This window comes from Battus philenor, unplaced genomic scaffold (assembly GCF_028537555.1).
Source record: "Battus philenor isolate CCGP_79_NKW_IND1 unplaced genomic scaffold, ilBatPhil1.0.hap1 SCAF_9, whole genome shotgun sequence".
NCBI classification, from domain to species: Eukaryota; Metazoa; Arthropoda; class Insecta; order Lepidoptera; family Papilionidae; genus Battus; species Battus philenor.
The window spans coordinates 2,205,791-2,225,754 of record NW_027181759.1 but is presented as its reverse complement, the minus strand read 5'-3'; the positions used below and the strand labels follow the sequence as shown (position 1 = coordinate 2,225,754).

Here is a 19,964-nt window from a genome sequence, read left to right as displayed (position 1 = left end):
CAAAATAACAAAGGCGGTATTTATAACAAATAGCATTGCTATATCAAAACTTTATATTACCTATTTATGTCATGCAACAATGCGTAAACATGAAAGAGAATATTAGGAAGTACTTATGAAGGTTATCTTTGTTGTACCATTTTTTTACATTATTCATCAATTTATCTTATTTGTATATCGTTATCAATGACAATAATTATTATTTTTCTCCCACAATAGGCTTAAATGTAAATACCTTTGCCTAAATTTTACCTTATCTATTTTATAAATATCCACTTCCTTCCGCATACTTTTAGTAATCGCTTGTTTTCTATTTATAAAACTAATCTGTGGTAAACGGAATATTAAAATGCATTCAATCCAGTTTGCACCGGTTATATGTGAAATCATTGAATGTATTTAAAGGGCATTATAGCTGTTACGTTAGCAACAAGAATGTTATCATTTAAACCGTACTTGATACACGGTTGTTTATATTTCTAACAGTAATACAATTTTAATACGATTAAGAATGAAACATTCACATGAGAGTATGAAATGTAGGTATAGGCGTATTTATCGCCCGCCGGACGCATAAACAATCTCACTACGGCTGCATTTCGCTAAATACGTGATGTATATAAATATTTACTTAACCTAAAAAACGTACCTTTACAGCGTTCGTTGCGTCCAAATAGAGTTCGCGCGCTTGGACACTGCAGACAACACGTGCACACTGTTCGAAACACGAATCACTTCTGTCTTCGTGTGCGAGTGTAACAGAAGGGTTTACGGAGCGAGACGGCGCTCATCGCGCCTCTCCCGGGACCACCGCATTTTTTTACTCACAATAATTTTAACAACAAAATATCATGCAGGCGTCCGTATCCAGATCTTCTCTCCCAACGAATGTCTTTATCAACACCAGATAATATTATTTACTCGTAAACACTACGAGATATGATTGTTTTAAAACTTAATTGTCTCAAATCCGTCTGGGAGATACGGTTATACAGTGGAATTTTACAACAGAAACCGCAACGATCTTTTGTGCAGCGATTCCAATTTTGCATTTGTGTAGTTTTCCGCTTGTCGCGAAATAAAATGATTCTTAACAATTGTATCACGCTATTTTATAACCATCGGTTTGACGTTTATGTATTATCTACCTCGAGACAGATAATCGGTAATTTGTTTATATAAATATTTTTTATCGGCCAGCGCATATAGCAATTAAAAAGGTTGAGGTAATTTATACCTGTACATATATAATAAATATTATTTTTGATTTTGCACAATGTACATTATATTTATGTTATGACAATGATGATATAACGTTTTCTAAGAATACCAAAATTAATTGTCAAATCTTGGAGGACATTAAAAATTACCCTTAAAAATTAAGAGCGATTCGCTTTTAAAAAAACAAACATAGACGTTTTAAAAACAAATACGATCTTTGAAATTTAGCATTTATGATCATCAAATTGAACAAATATAACTTCAAAGCGCAAAAAAAGGCATAGAAATCACCGTACGCTTTTCTTATAGACGTTAACCAAACAAATGTATATTATCAAAAATTGTTTTTCTATTTACAATTTTATAATTTTTAAAAAGGTTTTTATTATCTATAGCCTTTCCTAGAAATTTCCTCAAAGAACCAGTTGAAAGCGATCAAGTCATCCAGGCTCTCCAGTGCCTTCCGAAGGTTTTAACGATGTCACCTTTTCACCATGTTTTATGCTGCATTTTCCGGTAACTTAATGCCGCAAAGTCCATCTGTTGTTTGTGTTGTGTATTTAATCATTATTCAATAGTTAAAAAAATAATATTATAAAATATATCATATTATGCGTCTATTCAGCTAAATTATTTTAGAAAAAATTGAAATAAAAGTTTATATCTTCATCGGTTCCAATTGTTATAAAACGAAACGAAGAAAACGATCTAAAAACTGAAATACTTTCATACGAAATAGCAAAATAATTTTGTTACTGAAAAATGCAATAAAAATATGAATTATTATATTTAATTTCAGATCAACAGTTAATTAATTAAAGCACGAAAGATAAAGCTAATAAAAGAAATAAATTTTCGATTTATTGCAAGAGACAGATTATATATATCTACGATTAAAAGTACATAGATAATCTGTATCACCAAAATTTACGCGCCAAAATCTTATTGACGTATGTCTGTAGACGATTCCGATATTGAACAATAATCTGTAATTCGTTTTATTGCATTTAATATATATTTAAATCTAAATCCTTTTATTGCATTACGTTTAATAGTTGAATGTACGAAAAATGCTTATAAGTGATGAAGAAAACCAAAGAATCTATGTGATATTAAAATAGATTGACTAACCAAGCGGCGTTGAACTCTTTCAGGTGACCTTTAGTCAGAAATCTAAATGGGTATTATCAACGAGTGAAGCCCAAGCCAATATCTCCTCTCGGAGGACCTTCCGCTAGGTTACTATGGATGTAAGAACTGGATAGCCTTCCAACCCGCTATAGTACAATGTCGGAAACATTTTCCGATCGTTTGTCCCTGTTCATACTGGATAGAAGCATTGCTGGAGTTGTTCCCACCACTTCTAACGTTTTCCGAAGTGATAGTAGTGATATTAGTCAGACAATAGCAACCGACCAAGCCCAGGTTCAGCACTATTGGACGCTGTTGTGCCGAAAAGCTAAGCGGGTATTATTGACGAGGGACATGCCATGCCGAGGTCTTTTGAGGGCATTTGAGTGTAGTCACTCCACTGTCCACCGATGCGATCTCGGCTGGTTCTCATTTCAATAAAATACGAGCATGCAGCAGTTCCAACCGATTCTATCCTAGCAGACAAGCTTCGCTATATTGAAAGAGGTCTTAGGTCTAATCTGCAAATGCTAATTGTAGCAGCGACAGTCAGGCTTAGTTCTGTACCTCTGAGAAGTAGTAGCCCAGCGGTAGAGGACTCGTATGTTCGATTCCCGAGATACAGTCTCATATTATTCATGCTTCGTGCATAAATTATACAAGGTTTCAATTATTCCCGAATATGTTACCAGAGGTTCCGCAGGAGCGCCCTCTGTGTACCATAAGCATGGTGATAATAGTATAGCCACTCAAAGATATATTTGTGGGAGACCTATGACTTGTAGTGAGTATCTATGGTCTGAAACGACGACGACGAAGAAAATCAAGTCCAAAAAAAATCTAACCGGGACGGGTGCCCCCCGAGTCGCACGAGTTTAGCTAAAATTTAAATGAAGTTTATGCTAAACGCCATTTGCATTTTCAAAGCACCGAAAAGCAAATGACATTTCATAAATATAAAATTATTTATATATCAATAAAGAATCAGATGTTAACGTAAAAAAATATGATTTACAATTCATATGTTATTGCACAAAAATTTAAAAATAATATTTTATAACGCGGAAGAGTTGAAGTTGCTGAATTAATTGTCGATGCAAATCCTTTGATTAAAACATTTGTACATATGCCGCTAAAAATCATACTGATAAAACGTAATATATAACATAGGTGTATATACACTACATATATTGTAGCAGTGGATAAAAGACTGTTGCAATCTGTGCTCTAGAAACGGAGATGAGAAAGAATGTGACGCATAGGAGACGATTTGAATGTGAAGAAAGAGATTGTTAAGTACAGAAGACAATTATTGTGAAAGATGAAAGGAGAAAGTGAAAAAAAGAAAATGAAAAAAATTTTCATCCGCGTTGTAGCGTCCCTGTCCCACATACGGTAAGAAGAACAAAAGGTTACCAAAAGGGGGACCATAAAAAATATTTTTTTTCATTAACTAATTAATAATTGATCAAAGTACTCAATCTTGTGGTATTTTCTTTATGTCACTAGGTGGATTTTTCTCTATTCAGCAGGCATTTAACTAAAATAACATAAAGTATACTGACTGACGGCATTTTAGATGACCCATAATTAAATATAATAAAATATATAAATAAATAACATTAGGTGTACTACTCTATGCACATGAGGAAAGATATCGTAACATTAAGCTACTGTTGTTTGATAAAGATTCACAATTATGATAGAGCGCTCTTTGTCGCAGCCAACAAATACATACGTCTGCTAACATATAGAATATATATACATGTATATATGAAGTTAATATCCGTTCTAGGAAACAAAAAAAAGTGTTTAATGTGAACAAACTTGACGTACAATATGTGTCCAGAGATCATCGTGTCTTGTGCTCTTAAACTGTCTATGTTATTTTAAATGTTACGTAACATGTATAATTTTTAATAAATTTATTAACATTGAAACATTTTACGTATTTGAGATATTATATTTTAATAATAAAATTATAAGACATGTAAATGAAACATTTTTATTACGATACGGATAAATCTTTTTAGAGGGCACAGTAATTCTCGATTATAGTTTGTGTATCTGTCCGTTTCCGCGAACTCATTTTACCGAAGTTGTCACAGCTTGCAAGGCTTCAATTACTTCAACAGAAGGTAGGAAGTTCATAAATTTTTGGAACACTTCCTCGCCCCTTGTTTCTGCGTTTTGAAGAAAAAAATGGTAATATTTTTTTTATTTTATTAAAAACAAGCGTTTGTAAATAGAACAAAATTAAATAATTATGAACAATTAAAATAAAAAAACACAATTTTTTGCAAACGTTACGAAACTTTTTTTTTCTGTATTATCGCGATTTATGATAAAGGCACTGTGTATCTAGAAGTGCCGACACGAAAAAAAACCTTGACTATATACATGTTAAATGTATTAATGATCCATTGTGTAATATTGCATATGATATAACAACTTGTGCCGAAGTTCCCGCGGGATATCTGAAAATAATTTGTGGTATGTGGAAATGACAAAAATGCAAAAGCAAATCCATTCGAAAAAAAAACTAAAATTACGACCGTATCGTCTTGCATAAACACAGTGTAACTATGTACTTTTATTCCGACGACATGAGAGTTTCAATTTGATATATGCATCTAAAATTCATTATTACTTTCTTATTTGTAGTGCAACTGAAGGCCGTTGGGCGGATAATTTTCGAGTGGCCACCACGTGTAGGCTTCCCACTTGTGGGACCGACGACATAGTTAAGGTCGCCGGAAGTCGCTGGATGCAGGTAGCGCAGAACTGGTCATCGTGGCAATGTTTAGGAGAGACATATGCCTTGCAGTAGGCGTCCATTGGCTGAAAAGAGGAAGTCATACTCCAGTTTCACGATGACGAACGCACAGAGATGACAGTTTTACACGTGTAGGTGTATGGTGTACTGCATGTGTGTACTGTATATAGATCATACCTCGAATCGCCTACGCTGTTCGCAACTAGGCAGGAAGCCGCCCCCCGAAAATAGATCGTGCGGGACATCAAGTTAATAAACCAACTGTTCGTATGATAAAAGAGGTCTTACGCTAGGCGCACTCTGCCCTCTGCTACTCTTTTCCGGGGGATCTGCAAATTCCATTTGGGTAGCAGTGAGAATCCATTCAAAAAACTCGTATGATTAACGCCTCAGAACTAAAGAGTAGAGAAAGAAAGGTATTGGAAATATATATAAAAATGAATAATATAAAAATAAATTATCTTATTGATTCAACATTGAAATAATCCGGAAGCGAATACCTAATTTTCAAGTTATTTAATCTTTCTTTAAAGTATTTTAAAAAGCATTCTTTGACTTTTAAATCTACCAATAAAAGATAAAAAAATTTTTTTTAATATTATCAGGGATCCTATTGTAAAAGCGTATGTACTGCCCATAGAAAGAATCACAAACTTCACGAAGTCGAGTGTAAGGTAAACTAAGTTTGTTTGATCTGATATTTACGTAGTGGCCAAGCAAGTTCCATTTCCGAGATTCAATCTTATATAATTAACAATTTGTCCATTAATTGTATAGGATTGCCAATGTTCAAAAATAACATGATCTGCGTTCCATAATATGACACTGTGATCGCCAACCCACCTACCAAGCGTGGCGATAATTGTATATCCCCCTATAGATGTCTTTGGGTGAAGCCTATACAGTAATACCCCGCTTTACGCGACCCCGTTATACGCGGTTTTACTATAACGCGAATTGCAAATTTCGCGCTCAAATGCCTCGAATTACGCGAAAGAGTGCGTATAAATATAATGTAGTCATCAACTTCTCTATGATCGCGGGATCCCAATCCCCAACAGTGTTGGGTGTTATGAACGTATATTACTAGAACGTAAACAAAATGTTACCCATAAGACAATAGATGTATTTTTCCGTAAAAAATAAGAGTATGTATTGCATAAAGTGTTCCTAGAATTAAAGTGATTGATTAAAATGATTTGTATTTTTTTGTAATAATTTTTGACTATGTTTAATCATAAACCTCGTTATACGCGAAGTTCAGTTAACGCGATTTTTTTTGGAACGTATCCCTCACGTAAAACGGGGTATTACTGTACTTTGCATTCTTTGACAAATTTTTTTTTAAATCTATCAATAGAAGGATTCAGAATATTGTCTCCGGTCCTATTGTTAAAGCGATGTCAATGTCCATAGAAAGATTCGCAAACTTCACGAAGTCGAGTGTCAGGTATACAAAATTTATATTTAAAAAATTTTTTCTAAGTCCAAAAAGATCCATTTGAAATTATTTTAGTGTAAATATATCTACTGTTTATTTTTTACTTCTTCAACTTAATATTTCTAATAACTTAACCTATCAATATATATTCTTTAGTGTAAGATTTTATTTTACTTTGATTAACTTTATTATTATGTTTTAAATATTGTTACTATTTTCTCTCCATGCCTGTATTTTTAAACGGTTTTATTTAGTTCGACCCGTACGAAATTTATTTAGGTCAAAATTAGAAATTGAAATTTATATATATGAAATGAAAGGTATAGGTATGAAATGAAAGGGCTACACTTGTAAAACACGATGATTATGTCAAAATTTAAAATTCACGATGGACGCCGTTCCAATATGGCGGACTAGGTACATATTTTTCCACAACCACCACAATATGGGTATCAAATAAAACTGTTTAAAAAACCGTTTAACTTAAAAGTTTTTTTACCGATTTTTTATTTTATTCCTTCAAAGGCTAAACATTTGACTTTTGTTTCGCCTGATGTTAAGCGATAACGATCTACGATGATAAATGCTTGCCTAAACCTATTCACTCTTATATTGGAGACTCCTAAGTTATAATTGTCCGGAAACAATGACGCGAGATTGTTCAACTCCTTGTCTGATCACAATACAAAAGTATTAGCAAAACATTTGGTGCGGGTGGAAGGAATTTCAACCATGTACGGATGTTTTGAATCCGTGCGTCTTGTTGTTAAATGGAAGAAAAGAGATGGCAGAATTATTAGGTGTTATTCACACACACACTCTCCAAAATGAAGTCTGTTAAATACCTCTGTCTGTAGGATAATTTATTAATTACTACACTGGATTTTATGACACATTATCTAGATAATAAAAAAATATCCGACAGTTTGTCAATTATATTATAATAGTATAAAGAATAATTCTAAAGTCTTACAGGACCATGTTATTGAGTTAACCCTTAATAGCCTAGAGTTTCAATTTTGATACCAATCTTTTAAACCGAATGTTCACATTACTTTTAGTTTTTTTATAGGTTGGCTGTACGAATTTTACTGTTGTATAATATTCTTTCCAACGAAATTACAAAAAAAAAACTGTTTTTCCCTCTAAACCCTTAAGCAAACACAGTAATATTTAAAAAAATCACTTTCTTAAATCAGGCTATTAAGGGTTAAGTCGCTAGAATCGTGGAGCCCTTGACCGATCATCGAGGCAATCGGACTCAAGCATTGGTGTTAATGATGATGATGTAATATTTTGTTTTTTAATTTTTATTCTCTATACACACATAACAAATATTTGTCTAACAAAGACACACCAAAAAAAAAAGAACACGAAAAGCGAATTTAAAAAAAGGCAATAACTTTTTAATTCCAAACCACAGATAACGGTTGATTACACAGTTATTGTTATCTGTACAACATATATATACAAATCGTACGTTATTTATAGCATGTTGCGTCATTAAATATAATCCTTTACGTTAAAAAGTATTTGTTTATTTGTTCTTTATATCTTCTATGAGTAGTTCTGTCACGTGCAAACAAAAATGGACGCTAAAAATCAACATTTATATTACACTCCCATATTACTCTGTGTATGTCTGTTTGAATTCAGAACGCGCCCACTAGAATGTCAAACAGATGACAGCTGACAGAAGTGACGTTTCTAACAATGACATTTGTAATCCGAGCGTTATCTGTGCAAGTTATTATCGTCATGGTGACAGCTCTTGCACTGCCCACATGTACAACTATACATGTGTTCTACCCACCATGTTTGGGGCAGAGATTTATGATTATGACTTATGACTTATCTGGTAAATATTATTTTCAGTCATCATTCTCCTTTCATCCTTCTCAATTTCTTATATACTTTCCTTCTGTCCTTCACTGTCTCTTTTTTCTATTCTCTTTCAAACGGACCTGAACTCGGCCGAGGCACACGCGGCCGCCTGTGTCTTGAGTCTTATATTGTGGGTGTGCGGTGCATCGCGCCCGAAATGGCCAAACAACGAGAAACGATATACAAAAATAAATAGGAAGACCAAGAAACTGGTAGTGTATAAATTATAGTAAAAAAAATGGACGGAAGTGGTTTTATTACCTACAAAAAAAAAAGAAAAATCTATCTCATAGTTATCGCGAGTATGAAATAGGCTGGCTGACTCATGCCGTATTATACAACAAATCTGTTGATAAAAAAATATAGTTCTATAAATAAAAGATTTTGTATTGTATTTTACATTTCGACTGAAAAATATTTTTCGTCGTAATTTAAGGAGGATTGAAAAAGCACAGATTCAATTTAATTTTATTTTCACGAGTACACAATTTGAACGTACATTATTAATAACATTTTTATAAGCATCTACAATATATTTAATTTCTACTAAATAACATGAGTACGAATTATATTTATAAGTATACATAAATAAATGAAACAGTAGAATTATAGAAAATTACAAAATGAATCATTATGTTTAACGACCACCAATAAATTAGGTATCCAATATACTACCTCGCAAAATAAAAAGACACTAACATCTTGATATCTCCGTTATAAAGGATGTGGCGAAAAGCCCTTATTCTAAAGTTTAAACTATAAGAATGGATCAGAAAAAAGACAGCTCAGTTCACCGTTAATATGTAAATTTGTAACTATTTAATACCATTTACAAAGAAATGCATAATAATAAAACTGTATTGTTTGTATAAATTGCCATTTTTATTATTTATGTAACACATACTATTATTAGTCTTGTATATTCATATTAAAAGTAAACAGTTTTCCTGCAATGTAATTACAGGTTCACTTAATAGTTTTACAATACCCGAAGATAAATATTGCACATCGAACTTTGGAAAGAGACAATCGGACAATCGCCCATTTCTGATTGGATCTCGCAGCAAAAGTCCAAGCATATCCCTCTCTGCTGCTCCCTGGGTGAACTTCAGCCATCTACCACCATCATAAAACAGTTTGACACCCCTGGTTTTATGTATATAACATTACAAAAAAATTAATCTTTAAAAACTACTTATAATATATCGTACAGTATAAAAGGGAGAACAGTGTTTATAAAGTTTATTAAACGTAACATGAAAAAAGCCTTTTTTTCGGATATTAAGAAATACTTTTACAAAGTTGGTATAGATATTTTAAATACATTATATACAGCGTATTCCCTTATCGTCCGACCGAAACCGCTGTACCGCTCGTTACGTAGTGTATTCCTGATAATTTTGAACAGCGGAAAAATTTGCATTTGCATATTATGTTTGACGCGATAGCTTACATATATCGTCTTCGGACAATCTTAGCATAGTCCACTACTGAACATAAACCACCCCTATAGATTTTCAATGTTCGGTTGAAAGAGAACTGCATCTCGTCTTCCGACTACCCCAATGTTGTCTGTCCACCTTGTAAGTCCACAGTCTCAACTATAGAACCTTAAGGCCTCAGCGGACATCTGTTCTGAACGGTATATGACCTTTCTTCTACCGCTTCAACATAGCAATCTATTGGTTTAAAAAGATTGCTTTCGTTCCACTTTCCTCATTCATAATTCAATTTCGAAGAATTCTCCTGACTTTAGTCCTGTCTGTGAGAGACTGTTCAACTGCGTTATTCATCTCTAGTGACATAATGTTGGATTCTTCCCAGGACTGGTAGGTCTTGGAGGTAATGACAACACAATGTCCAAAGTACCAGTGATGAATGAAGGTAATGCTGTTAGCCCTGGGGTCTTTTATATCTTCGTCGGAACTGACTTTACGGATCGGAAGGGTCCGTAGACTAAGAGTATATTGATCAACTTTAGCCCATAATTATACCGATTCATACAACTATGACAACAATATTCAACTCATAAAAACAATCAACCAATCACAAGGCTCGGAATTTTTTAGAGCGGTATCTTTCACACGTAAATGTATAGCGCTCCGGCGTGGGATTTCCCTCTTCGATACGCGGCTGACAATGACAATACTGAGATATATATATACCTGTCAATTATGTATGATTTAAAAATCGAATTAAGTCTATGTTTTTTTTTATTTAAGCGTTAATTTGAATTATTTGTAGAAAATTCTACACAATAGAATTGTCACATTTTTCTACATTTTTACGTTTCGATTGATAATTTCTCACGGGCTGTATGAATGATATAAGTATTCCTGAAATTATTATCCATCCCCCCGCTAGATAGAAAGCTAGCTCCCATGACAACGTCAAGTCGTAAATTAGACCTGGAAAAAAACAGTTAATACACTTAATATAAACTGAACTATGATTTATTAAAATTGTAATATATATTTATAAGAGAAACTATAAAGAATAATCTCTTATAAACTCTAAATAGTAATAGACATTACTGCAGTGATGAGGATGGATGAATGGAACAGAATAGAAGAGAAAAATAAATTGAACTGTAGAGTAAAAGAACGAAAAGAAAGATATCTAATGGATTCAGGCGTTACTTTGCGGAAGTCTATTCTAAGTAAGAAAAGACCAATATTTAGCCACTTCCGCACATGCAGTGGTAGTCGTGCAACAAAGTGCACCGCCCACCAGTCAGCTAATAAATGCGCATGCGGCAAACAATGCGAATTACACAACTACCGCCGCTAAATTACTCAACACGTGTTTCACCCCTCCACGGGGCATCCTCAGAAGTAATGTTACACCGATTAGTGCCACTCGGTATTAGGCACACAGCGGAAGTAGCTATATATTAGTCCTTTTCTTACTTGGAAAGAAAGATGATATGAGGTATGGAAGAAGAGTATAGAAATAAAAAACTGAAATGTGAAATAATTAATACAGAAAAGTCAATCTCTGTTCCTAACAAAATAGGGGTGAAACGAGAAAACCCCAATAGCGGGGGCCAAAAAAATATAGTCAATTAAATCACCAAGCATAAAAGGCTTACAACCTCTCTGTAAATATATATTTTTAATCTGTATATATAGACTTTAAATGAGTGAATGTGTAGCTCATTTGTTAGAAAAAAGTTTTTACCCTAATACCAATTACTTTTTGTAAAGTTATCGCTCTGAAATAGGTTACATATGTTTTTAAATATATTTTAATACACAAAACGACATGCGAATATATTGTAGCGGAACATCCTGTCAGGTCAATAATGCAAGCTTGTATTTAAGATATATCGAAAATTAAACTAATTTCCAAAAAGTCAAAATGCTTTTTATTATATTAGATTACTTTAAAATGAAGTTTGCGTTAGTTATAGAGAAAAACTAACAAGAAACTCAGTGAAGTTTGTAATTTTTTTTAAATTAGAACAACTCATTTCCGAACTTCTTCATAATGAGCTTATTTACAAATAGAAAAACACGCCTTTTGGCAGAACATGCGCTGAATAAATTTCTTTAATTTAGCTAGATATAAATTTACCGCATCGTTTTGGTAGTATTTTATAAAATATAATTTAATGGTTTTGGTTACTATACATTAAATTACTTTAAATATCCTTTTGGAAACTATGTGGGAGGCCTATGCCCAGCAGTGAACATCTGTGGCTGATATAAATGAAATTTTACAAAATTAATTTATTAGTAGCATAGTTTCAAAATCATAACATATTTATCTACGTGGACTGACATAATAAAGGTTAGTTCTTTTATTTTTAATACGACTAAATGAAAATGTAACGTAAAATAAGAGGAATTGAAAATGATGTAGAACATATTAAATTAGTAGATTGCTCACCAGATAGCGGCGGTCCAATCAAATGTCCAATTCCTTGAGCGAGCAAAACTAATCCATACGCCGAAGTAAAATCGTCCAAAGACACTAATTGTACCAGCAGACTGGGGGTAAAGGTAAATGATGCAGCAAAAAGCAACCCAAACGCTGATGATATAGATGCTAAAATCCAATAGCTGGACACTGCTGCAGGAATAGCTGCCACGGAAACTCCGCATAGTATGAGACAAAACGCATACAAATTTCCAATTGACACTTTCGGAAAATCTCCTATCCATCCAAGACCGACCTGTAATAAAAGTTTTGGTGTATATATACATATAGGGGAATCGATTATAAGTATAAAATATTAATATACTTATAATCGATTCCCTATTAATAATAGATTATATATATATATATCAACAGTAATACGTAGACACCAAAGATATCTATGGTGTTATATACCATAATTGCCACGCTTGACGATGACAGCGTTGTATTATGGTACGCAGAAGACGCTAGTCTCCATCCTCTGGAAGTTTGTTTGTGAGTAATGACAATCCTATATAATTAATGCACAAAGTGTAGATTACTTAAAACTATTATTTGGGAATTGAACCTGCAATCTACTAGCGCAAGTCTAACTCCTCTACCGTTGGGTAAAACTACTGCTCACAAATAAATAATTGTTTGGACATTTATAATAGTATCTAGTTTTAACTTTTATAGTGCAAATCGTGACTAATAACACATATCTCATCTCATAACTTTACTTTATGTTCCACAGCTACAATGTTTTGATAGAAGTATGCATTAAATTGATCATCATTTCAGCCGAACCACATGTAGGCCTCTTCCTAACCTATTTCAGAACGATAACTTTATAAAAAGTAATTGGTATTAGCGTAAAAACTTTTTGCTCACAAATGATCTATACATTCACTCATTTAGTCTATATATACAGATTAAAAATATTTATTTACAGAGAGGTTGTAAGCATTTTATGCTCGGTGATTTAATTGACTACATTTTTTTTGGCCCACGCTATTGGGGATCTCTTGTTTCAGCTTCTATTTTATTGGGAACAAGGAGTTAATCTTCTTTATTAATTGTTTCGCATTCTTCAGTTTTTTTACTCTACAGTTCAATCTATCTTTCTCTTCCATTCTGTTCTATTTATCCATTCTCAATCACTCCAGGTATGTCTATTAATATTTACAATAAGACAGGTAGAAAGCAGCTTGTAGCAGTATACCTATGACATTAACAAGGTAATCTTTCCACCGTGTGCCAGGCTATGTTTTGCCGGACTGTGGCATCCATCTTTTCTACGCGCTATGTGGCCTGCTCACAGATACTTCAACTTGTAAATTCGTTGGACTATATCTGTTCCTCTTTGAATCTCCTCATTCATAGCAAAGCTTTCTCTACAGCTATTTGAGTGACTGTGATCTTGCTAATGATGCCAGGAATAAGAGGCGAGGTTTTAATGCTGTATTTCAATATATATTAACTAATAACTTTCAATCTTTAATAATTATGATTTTTTAAATTAAGATACTGGTAGTAACAATCGAATAGCCCAATTTGGTTGTAAATGGTATTAAGTTGAGCTCTCTCTCTCTATTTATTTTATTTATTAATTTAATATTCTTTATTGTACACGTCAGGATACATTTAAATAACTTCAAAATAATATACGAAAAGTACAAAGGGCGGTCTTATGACACGAGGCAATCTCTTAGAGACAACCAGAGTATGGAAAAGTAATAATGAGTATTTTGATTGGTGATTGAGTGTGATGATTTGGATCGCATTTACCTTAGAAAGAATAACGAAACAGAGAAAGAAAAAGTAATAACTTAACAGATTAATAATCATAGGTCATAATGGCATATTTTAACTTAAAGGTGATACTAGTAAAAAAACGTATTTAAAATTCGAATTTTTCATATTAATTGACCAAATGTTAATAGTTCCACGCTTTGGTCACAAAAGAGCACATGACGTCAGTCCAATATTTTTTTTTTGATCAAATTTACAAATGTACTGAATATAGAAGTTTCTAGTCTACATTAAAAGTTCTTTGGTACACAAGAGATATTTTATTTATTTAATGTGCTTTTTAAATTTAAAAAATAACAATGTCATAATGTGTTTACAACATAAGCCGTTATATGAATATCATTCATTTATTTTAATACAGATAATAAAACACAAATTTATTAGACCACTAAGAAAATAATATAAATCATGACGTGCGAAAATTTTATTCAATACGCAATAACGCAGATTAATAATTTACTATTTTTAAATTTAGAAAATTTACATCTGCATTCAAGTATTTGGCACAGACATGAAATTTGTCACCTTGATGGCGGGAATTCTCTATTTCTGGCAACCTCATAATTATCTTTACACAGTTATGTGAAATATTACTAAACTAATTGGCTTATTTACACAGTACGGTTCATTATATATGTAAAACCAATTATCTCAACAAAAATCTTTAAGGCTTTTATACCAGTCAACTTGTATAAATGGTCACTCTAAAGTATGTTACATTATATCTTTTTATTATTTAAATACAATACATATACAGCCCAATAAATTCTGGCAATGCAAAATCTACTGGGGGACATGTAATAAATAATTAATTTTAATATGTAGCAACTATAATTTTAAATACATTTTTTACTATACCATTGTTACTTTAATTATTATTCATAAACCATCAATTTTTGCGTAAGGTTACCATGCATTAACCAACAATCCTTTACAATAATGATTGATTTATTCCATTAAGACACACGATGACTGTAATTCGAAATTCTAATAATTAATTAAGACAACTATTGTTTACATAATGCATAGCATGCGTCTTAAAGTTGTAGCGACAACCGGCTGAATAGATTACTGCGCGCTACAAAACTAGGAGCGTACCTATTAACATAGGAATATAATATATTTACAAATACCGTTACGTAATATAAAAGTATATATAAATATATACTTTACCTACCTCTGTCGCACACATCTTCCATCGCTCTCACACAAAACTTAACACAAACACACACACACACATATACATATGTATGTATATACATATATATATGTATATGTGGGGAGATGCAGCAGTGAAATTTTTTTACTTAAACCAAGAACTTTAATTAAACAAAAACACTCGTACATTCCCCGCGATATCCCGTCAATGTCCATCCTATTGTTATGTGTGTATGTGTATCCTAATGTTGCCCGATAACCATTTTTCTCCTACGTATATATATATATATATACCGACTGTTTATTGTCATTATATTTTCTTCATGAAAGTTTTCTCTAAGAGAAGCCCTAGTTTTTATAACACAGACTACCTGCGCTCGCAACTTTAACAACAAAAAAGATGTTTAGTCTATTTATTTTTTTTTGCCTTCGCTTAAGCATTTTTCTGAAATAATAACTTACTCCTTTTTTTATCAGCTACCTGCCAGTATAAGTCCCGTCAAAAACGGTCGAACCATTTTAGAGAATAACCGGAACAAACAGATAGACAGGTGGACAAAAATTTTAAAAAGATGGTATATGTATTAAGGTTATTTTAATATTATAAACAGTCGCTCCAATTTTATTTATTTGTGTAGATCGAATGAATCACTCTCTTTTGTATCATGCTACAAGTAATTAGTGAGACATCACCAAAGCGAATAGCGCTAGTAAGAAATAAAATAGTACTAACCATTCCAATAGTATTAGTTATTCCGATCAGACTTAACATCGTAGCACCGTCGTCTTCCGAATAACCATTGTGTATCATGTGTTCAGCTAAATAGAAATACGGAACTATGAACCATATGAATAGGATCAAGGTGCCAAAACACATCAGGTCGAACGTTGCCTTCTTGAGTAAGGCTACATTGAACATATCGGCGAAACAAGATATTAAATCGTCGTTCCATTTCTGAAAAAAACATCATAAATAAATTTTATAAATTACACCAATACCTCGCTTTGCGTCGTTTCGTTTTGCGTTTTTTTTTTTTGAAGTTGCGTCGCTGCTTAATTAGTACTATTTTTCGTTGTGCGTCGTTAGATTTTCGAGGTTGCGTTGTTTTGGGTTCGAGTCTTTAATTTTTTTTAAATTTCCTTTTTTTTCTAAAAGATAGCAACACTTTTGTTTCCAATTGCGCCATGCCATGAAAACTCAAGGATTCCCTTTCTGACTAAAAACAACCAAATTTGAATACAGTTTTATTTTCACTTAGTTTTGCTAATTTTGGAGTTCAGTTTCAATTACGTAGTGTGTTGTGCTTTTTTTAAAAGAGAATAATAAATTTATATTAATTTATACGTGTGGTTTCTGGTTACGAAAAAGGTAAATATTATTCCAATTTATTTATTGGCAGAGTTATATTACTTTTGTTTTTTAAATGTTTACTTAGTTCAATTTTCTTTATAAAAAGTAGTATTTTCGTGACCCTGAAACCTATCTTCGATCTTTACATAGTTTGCTATAGAATATCTTAATTCACTTTGCGGCGTTTCAATTTGCGTCGTGTTTTTTTGGATCGTAACCACGACGCAAAGTGAGGTATTTGTATATATACTTCTATGTGAAACTTACATCTTCTTTTTCGTTAATGGTGATCATTGAATTTTTGAATATATCCGGACAAGATGACGCTTTCAATCTATACCTTTTTATGTTCAACATTGCATTTCTATGGCTGATCGAATTTATTGGCATCTTCAGGTCTTTCAAGTAGTGATGGTTGACAGACAGCTGTTTCTTCAGCCATTCACGTCGGTTTTCTTTGCTGTCTTGTTTTATAATCGACTTGTTGTCTTTTAATTCTGAATTTAATAGCTTTATCATTTCATTTTCGTTATTATTTTTAAGCTGATACTTTCTCCATGGATATTCTATTAAATTACGATGTTTTTCAGATCGAGACCTTTGTAAAAATTGATTTATAAATGCGACCCCGGGTGGATCGTACTGTTCCGTATATTTCTTCAAATTTTTCGTCTCTTTCTGTCTTTTATTTACAAAAGACGGTTGCTTTACCTCCATGTTATATTGTATGCTGATTCTTTTAATTATATTCTCCAACATCTTCTTTGACATCTGAAATTAAATTAAAACAACCTACATATTATCTCTCAATGAATAATCTCTTAACATACTATAAGAAACTTTTTCGTTTATTTTAAAATAAAACGCAAAATTATTTAAACATTATTTTTCTATTGAAAATTGAGAAAATTTGTTCAATTCTCATTCCATTTACATATTTTGTTCTTAAAAACACAGATATTTTAAGAGTAAACATATATAAGGCAATTCTGGTTACAAATAAATTTGTTAACTTTTTAGTTTTTTTTTATTTATTTATAGAAAGACCAACGGCTAACACGTCAATTAGTAATTACCAAAATATAGTTTAAACGTAGCTAAAAATTAATTAGTAATTTAGTATGTAAGTGTAGTATAGATAAAATTACTTCGCAAAGAAAGGGAGTAAAATTTTGTTTGTTGTATCTACTATTCATTAGACATCCAACAGAAATTGCAATCCAGCTTATAAGTAAGTAATTTAGATTTAACTTAATTTACAAAAAGATGATATATTAAAGTTGTGTTCATTAACACTTCTCTCAATGTCTCTATTAAGGGAAGAAGCAATTATTTGATTAAATACATTTAATTACATTAGTAGCCGAGGTGACGATATATTATATTTATAATCTATGCATTTTGTTCTAAATTTAAAACGACAAATTTTAAACCTTACCTTATCATCGTAGGTAAGATAGGTTGGTAAGTTTTCCACGGACATTGATCTTTGTATGTTGTTCTTAGTGTATTGTAATATACTTTCGTAACGTTCGATTGCCGCTGCTTCATCTTTTATAACTTTTTCTGGAGCTACACCCTTCGCTATCAAACGCTTCATACCTTTCCCTCTAGTAGGAGAATCGTAATCAAATACATAAGGATTTGCTACGGAAGCATAGCTTGAATTTCTAGACTTAACTTCATCCTTGCTGTTATATTTATCATCATTTCGCTGCCTCTTCTGTTCTTGTATCCACCATTCGGGATCCCTCATTACACACCCACATACACACAAATTGAGAAGTGTACCGGAAAGTAAAAGAATAGTTCCCCTCCATCCGTATTCGTCTATGAAATATTGAGTCATTGGTGCATACACGAACGTTCCAACACCTGTGCCACAAGCGCCTAAACCAACAGCGAGATTTCTTTTCTTCTCAAACCAGTACGCTATGGAAACAACAGCTGTGACGTATACTAATCCAAGACCCAATCCTGCTATCACTCCGAACGTGATCATCATCATTTCAATCGTTTTAGATACAGAAGCTAAAGCAAATCCAAGCGCTGAGATTATACCTCCGAGAATCGTCATACTTCGACATCCATATCTGTCTACTAAAGCACTCATTATTGGTCCTGATAGAAGTGGTACAGCAATAAAAAGGCTTCCAATCCACGCTGTCGTTGATTTACTAGTTTTGAATTCATCGAGAAATTCTATGTAAAGTAAACCGAAGGAAAAACTTATTCCGTCTGCGATCATGGATATAACGAAAGATGACGTCACAACTACCCACCCCCAACCGCCATCTGGTATGCGAGTTTTAGTGTCTACTCCTTTGCAGTTTGTTTTATCTTGAAACTGTTTATCTAGATCAACCGAATTATTATTTATCCTTATTCTATTATCTCTAATCGTACTGCTATCGCCAACACGTCGGCCAATACCCTTAGCGTTTTTATCGAATTTACAATTCTCATCAATAGTGCTTCTCTTGCCAAATGTCAATAACCCCTTTTCCTTTGTGCTAACTTCAATCTCAACACTTGAAAATGATATTGAGTCTATACTGCTACTGTCATCATCGCCTCTACATATACCAGACGTTGAGTCTGAAAGAAGTGATTCTCTGACGCCTTCAATTTGCTTTTCTACTTTAGGCGTTCTAGTTTTTCTTAGAATATTATTCGAATCTTTAAAATCTTTTTCCATGATTTAAAATTATTGTGCAATACTGGCTGTTCGATTATGGTTTGATTTTCAAATTTATCCTCTTAAACGTGGATCTCGGGCGAAGTATCGGCTCGCTTCTCTCGCCACGCTGTTCAATTTTAGGGTGTTTGGCTTATTTTGGCACGGTACCATTAAGAAGCTTATCCAAAATTCAACGTCTGTCGATCTCTTGTCACTCATATACTCGTATTACGATGCAAATTAGCACCTGAATTTATTCTTATCTAAACAGTGATGTTGGTGGTTTTACATCTGGAAGAACAAATAGTTTAGTTAATTGTGAAAATCGCTGGAAATTGCTGAAAACGGGCGGCGCAAGATTAGTCATCGTGGCGAGAGCTTGAGCTGGAGTGGCCTTCTGTAAGATGACAGAATGATGATGATATCTAAAGATGGACACCGGACACTTACTATGAAACAACAATTCCCTATGATATGATGGCAACGTCTGGATCAAACTTATTAAAATAACTTACTACGTAGTCCCTGGGAAACAAATATACATAAATAATCCAAAACTAAGGTGAACAAGTACTACTTTACAACAAAATCAAGGAAATAATTAGAA

The 19,964-nt window shown here is 32.8% G+C and overlaps 2 protein-coding genes across 2 annotated transcripts in view; both read right to left on the bottom strand.

Moving 5' to 3' along the window:
* LOC137932272 (monocarboxylate transporter 14-like) overlaps nt 1–1,056 on the bottom strand; it is a 40,089-nt gene extending 39,033 nt beyond the window's left edge. The window contains exon 1 of the mRNA XM_068775875.1: nt 650–1,056. The gene's annotated coding sequence lies outside the window, so the exon portion shown is untranslated. The remainder of the gene's footprint in view (nt 1–649) is intronic.
* A 9,634-nt stretch (nt 1,057–10,690) lies between these two features.
* On the bottom strand, nt 10,691–19,625 carry LOC137932206 (monocarboxylate transporter 14-like). The gene is made up of 5 exons (XM_068775807.1): nt 18,116–19,625; nt 16,945–17,448; nt 16,060–16,281; nt 12,345–12,630; nt 10,691–10,861 (listed from the first exon to the last, which is right to left on the bottom strand). Exons 1-5 carry the CDS (start codon nt 19,373–19,375, stop codon nt 10,704–10,706), a joined length of 2,430 nt encoding a protein of 809 aa, XP_068631908.1. The 5' UTR covers nt 19,376–19,625; the 3' UTR covers nt 10,691–10,703.
* Nucleotides 19,626–19,964: the final 339 nt, after the last annotated feature.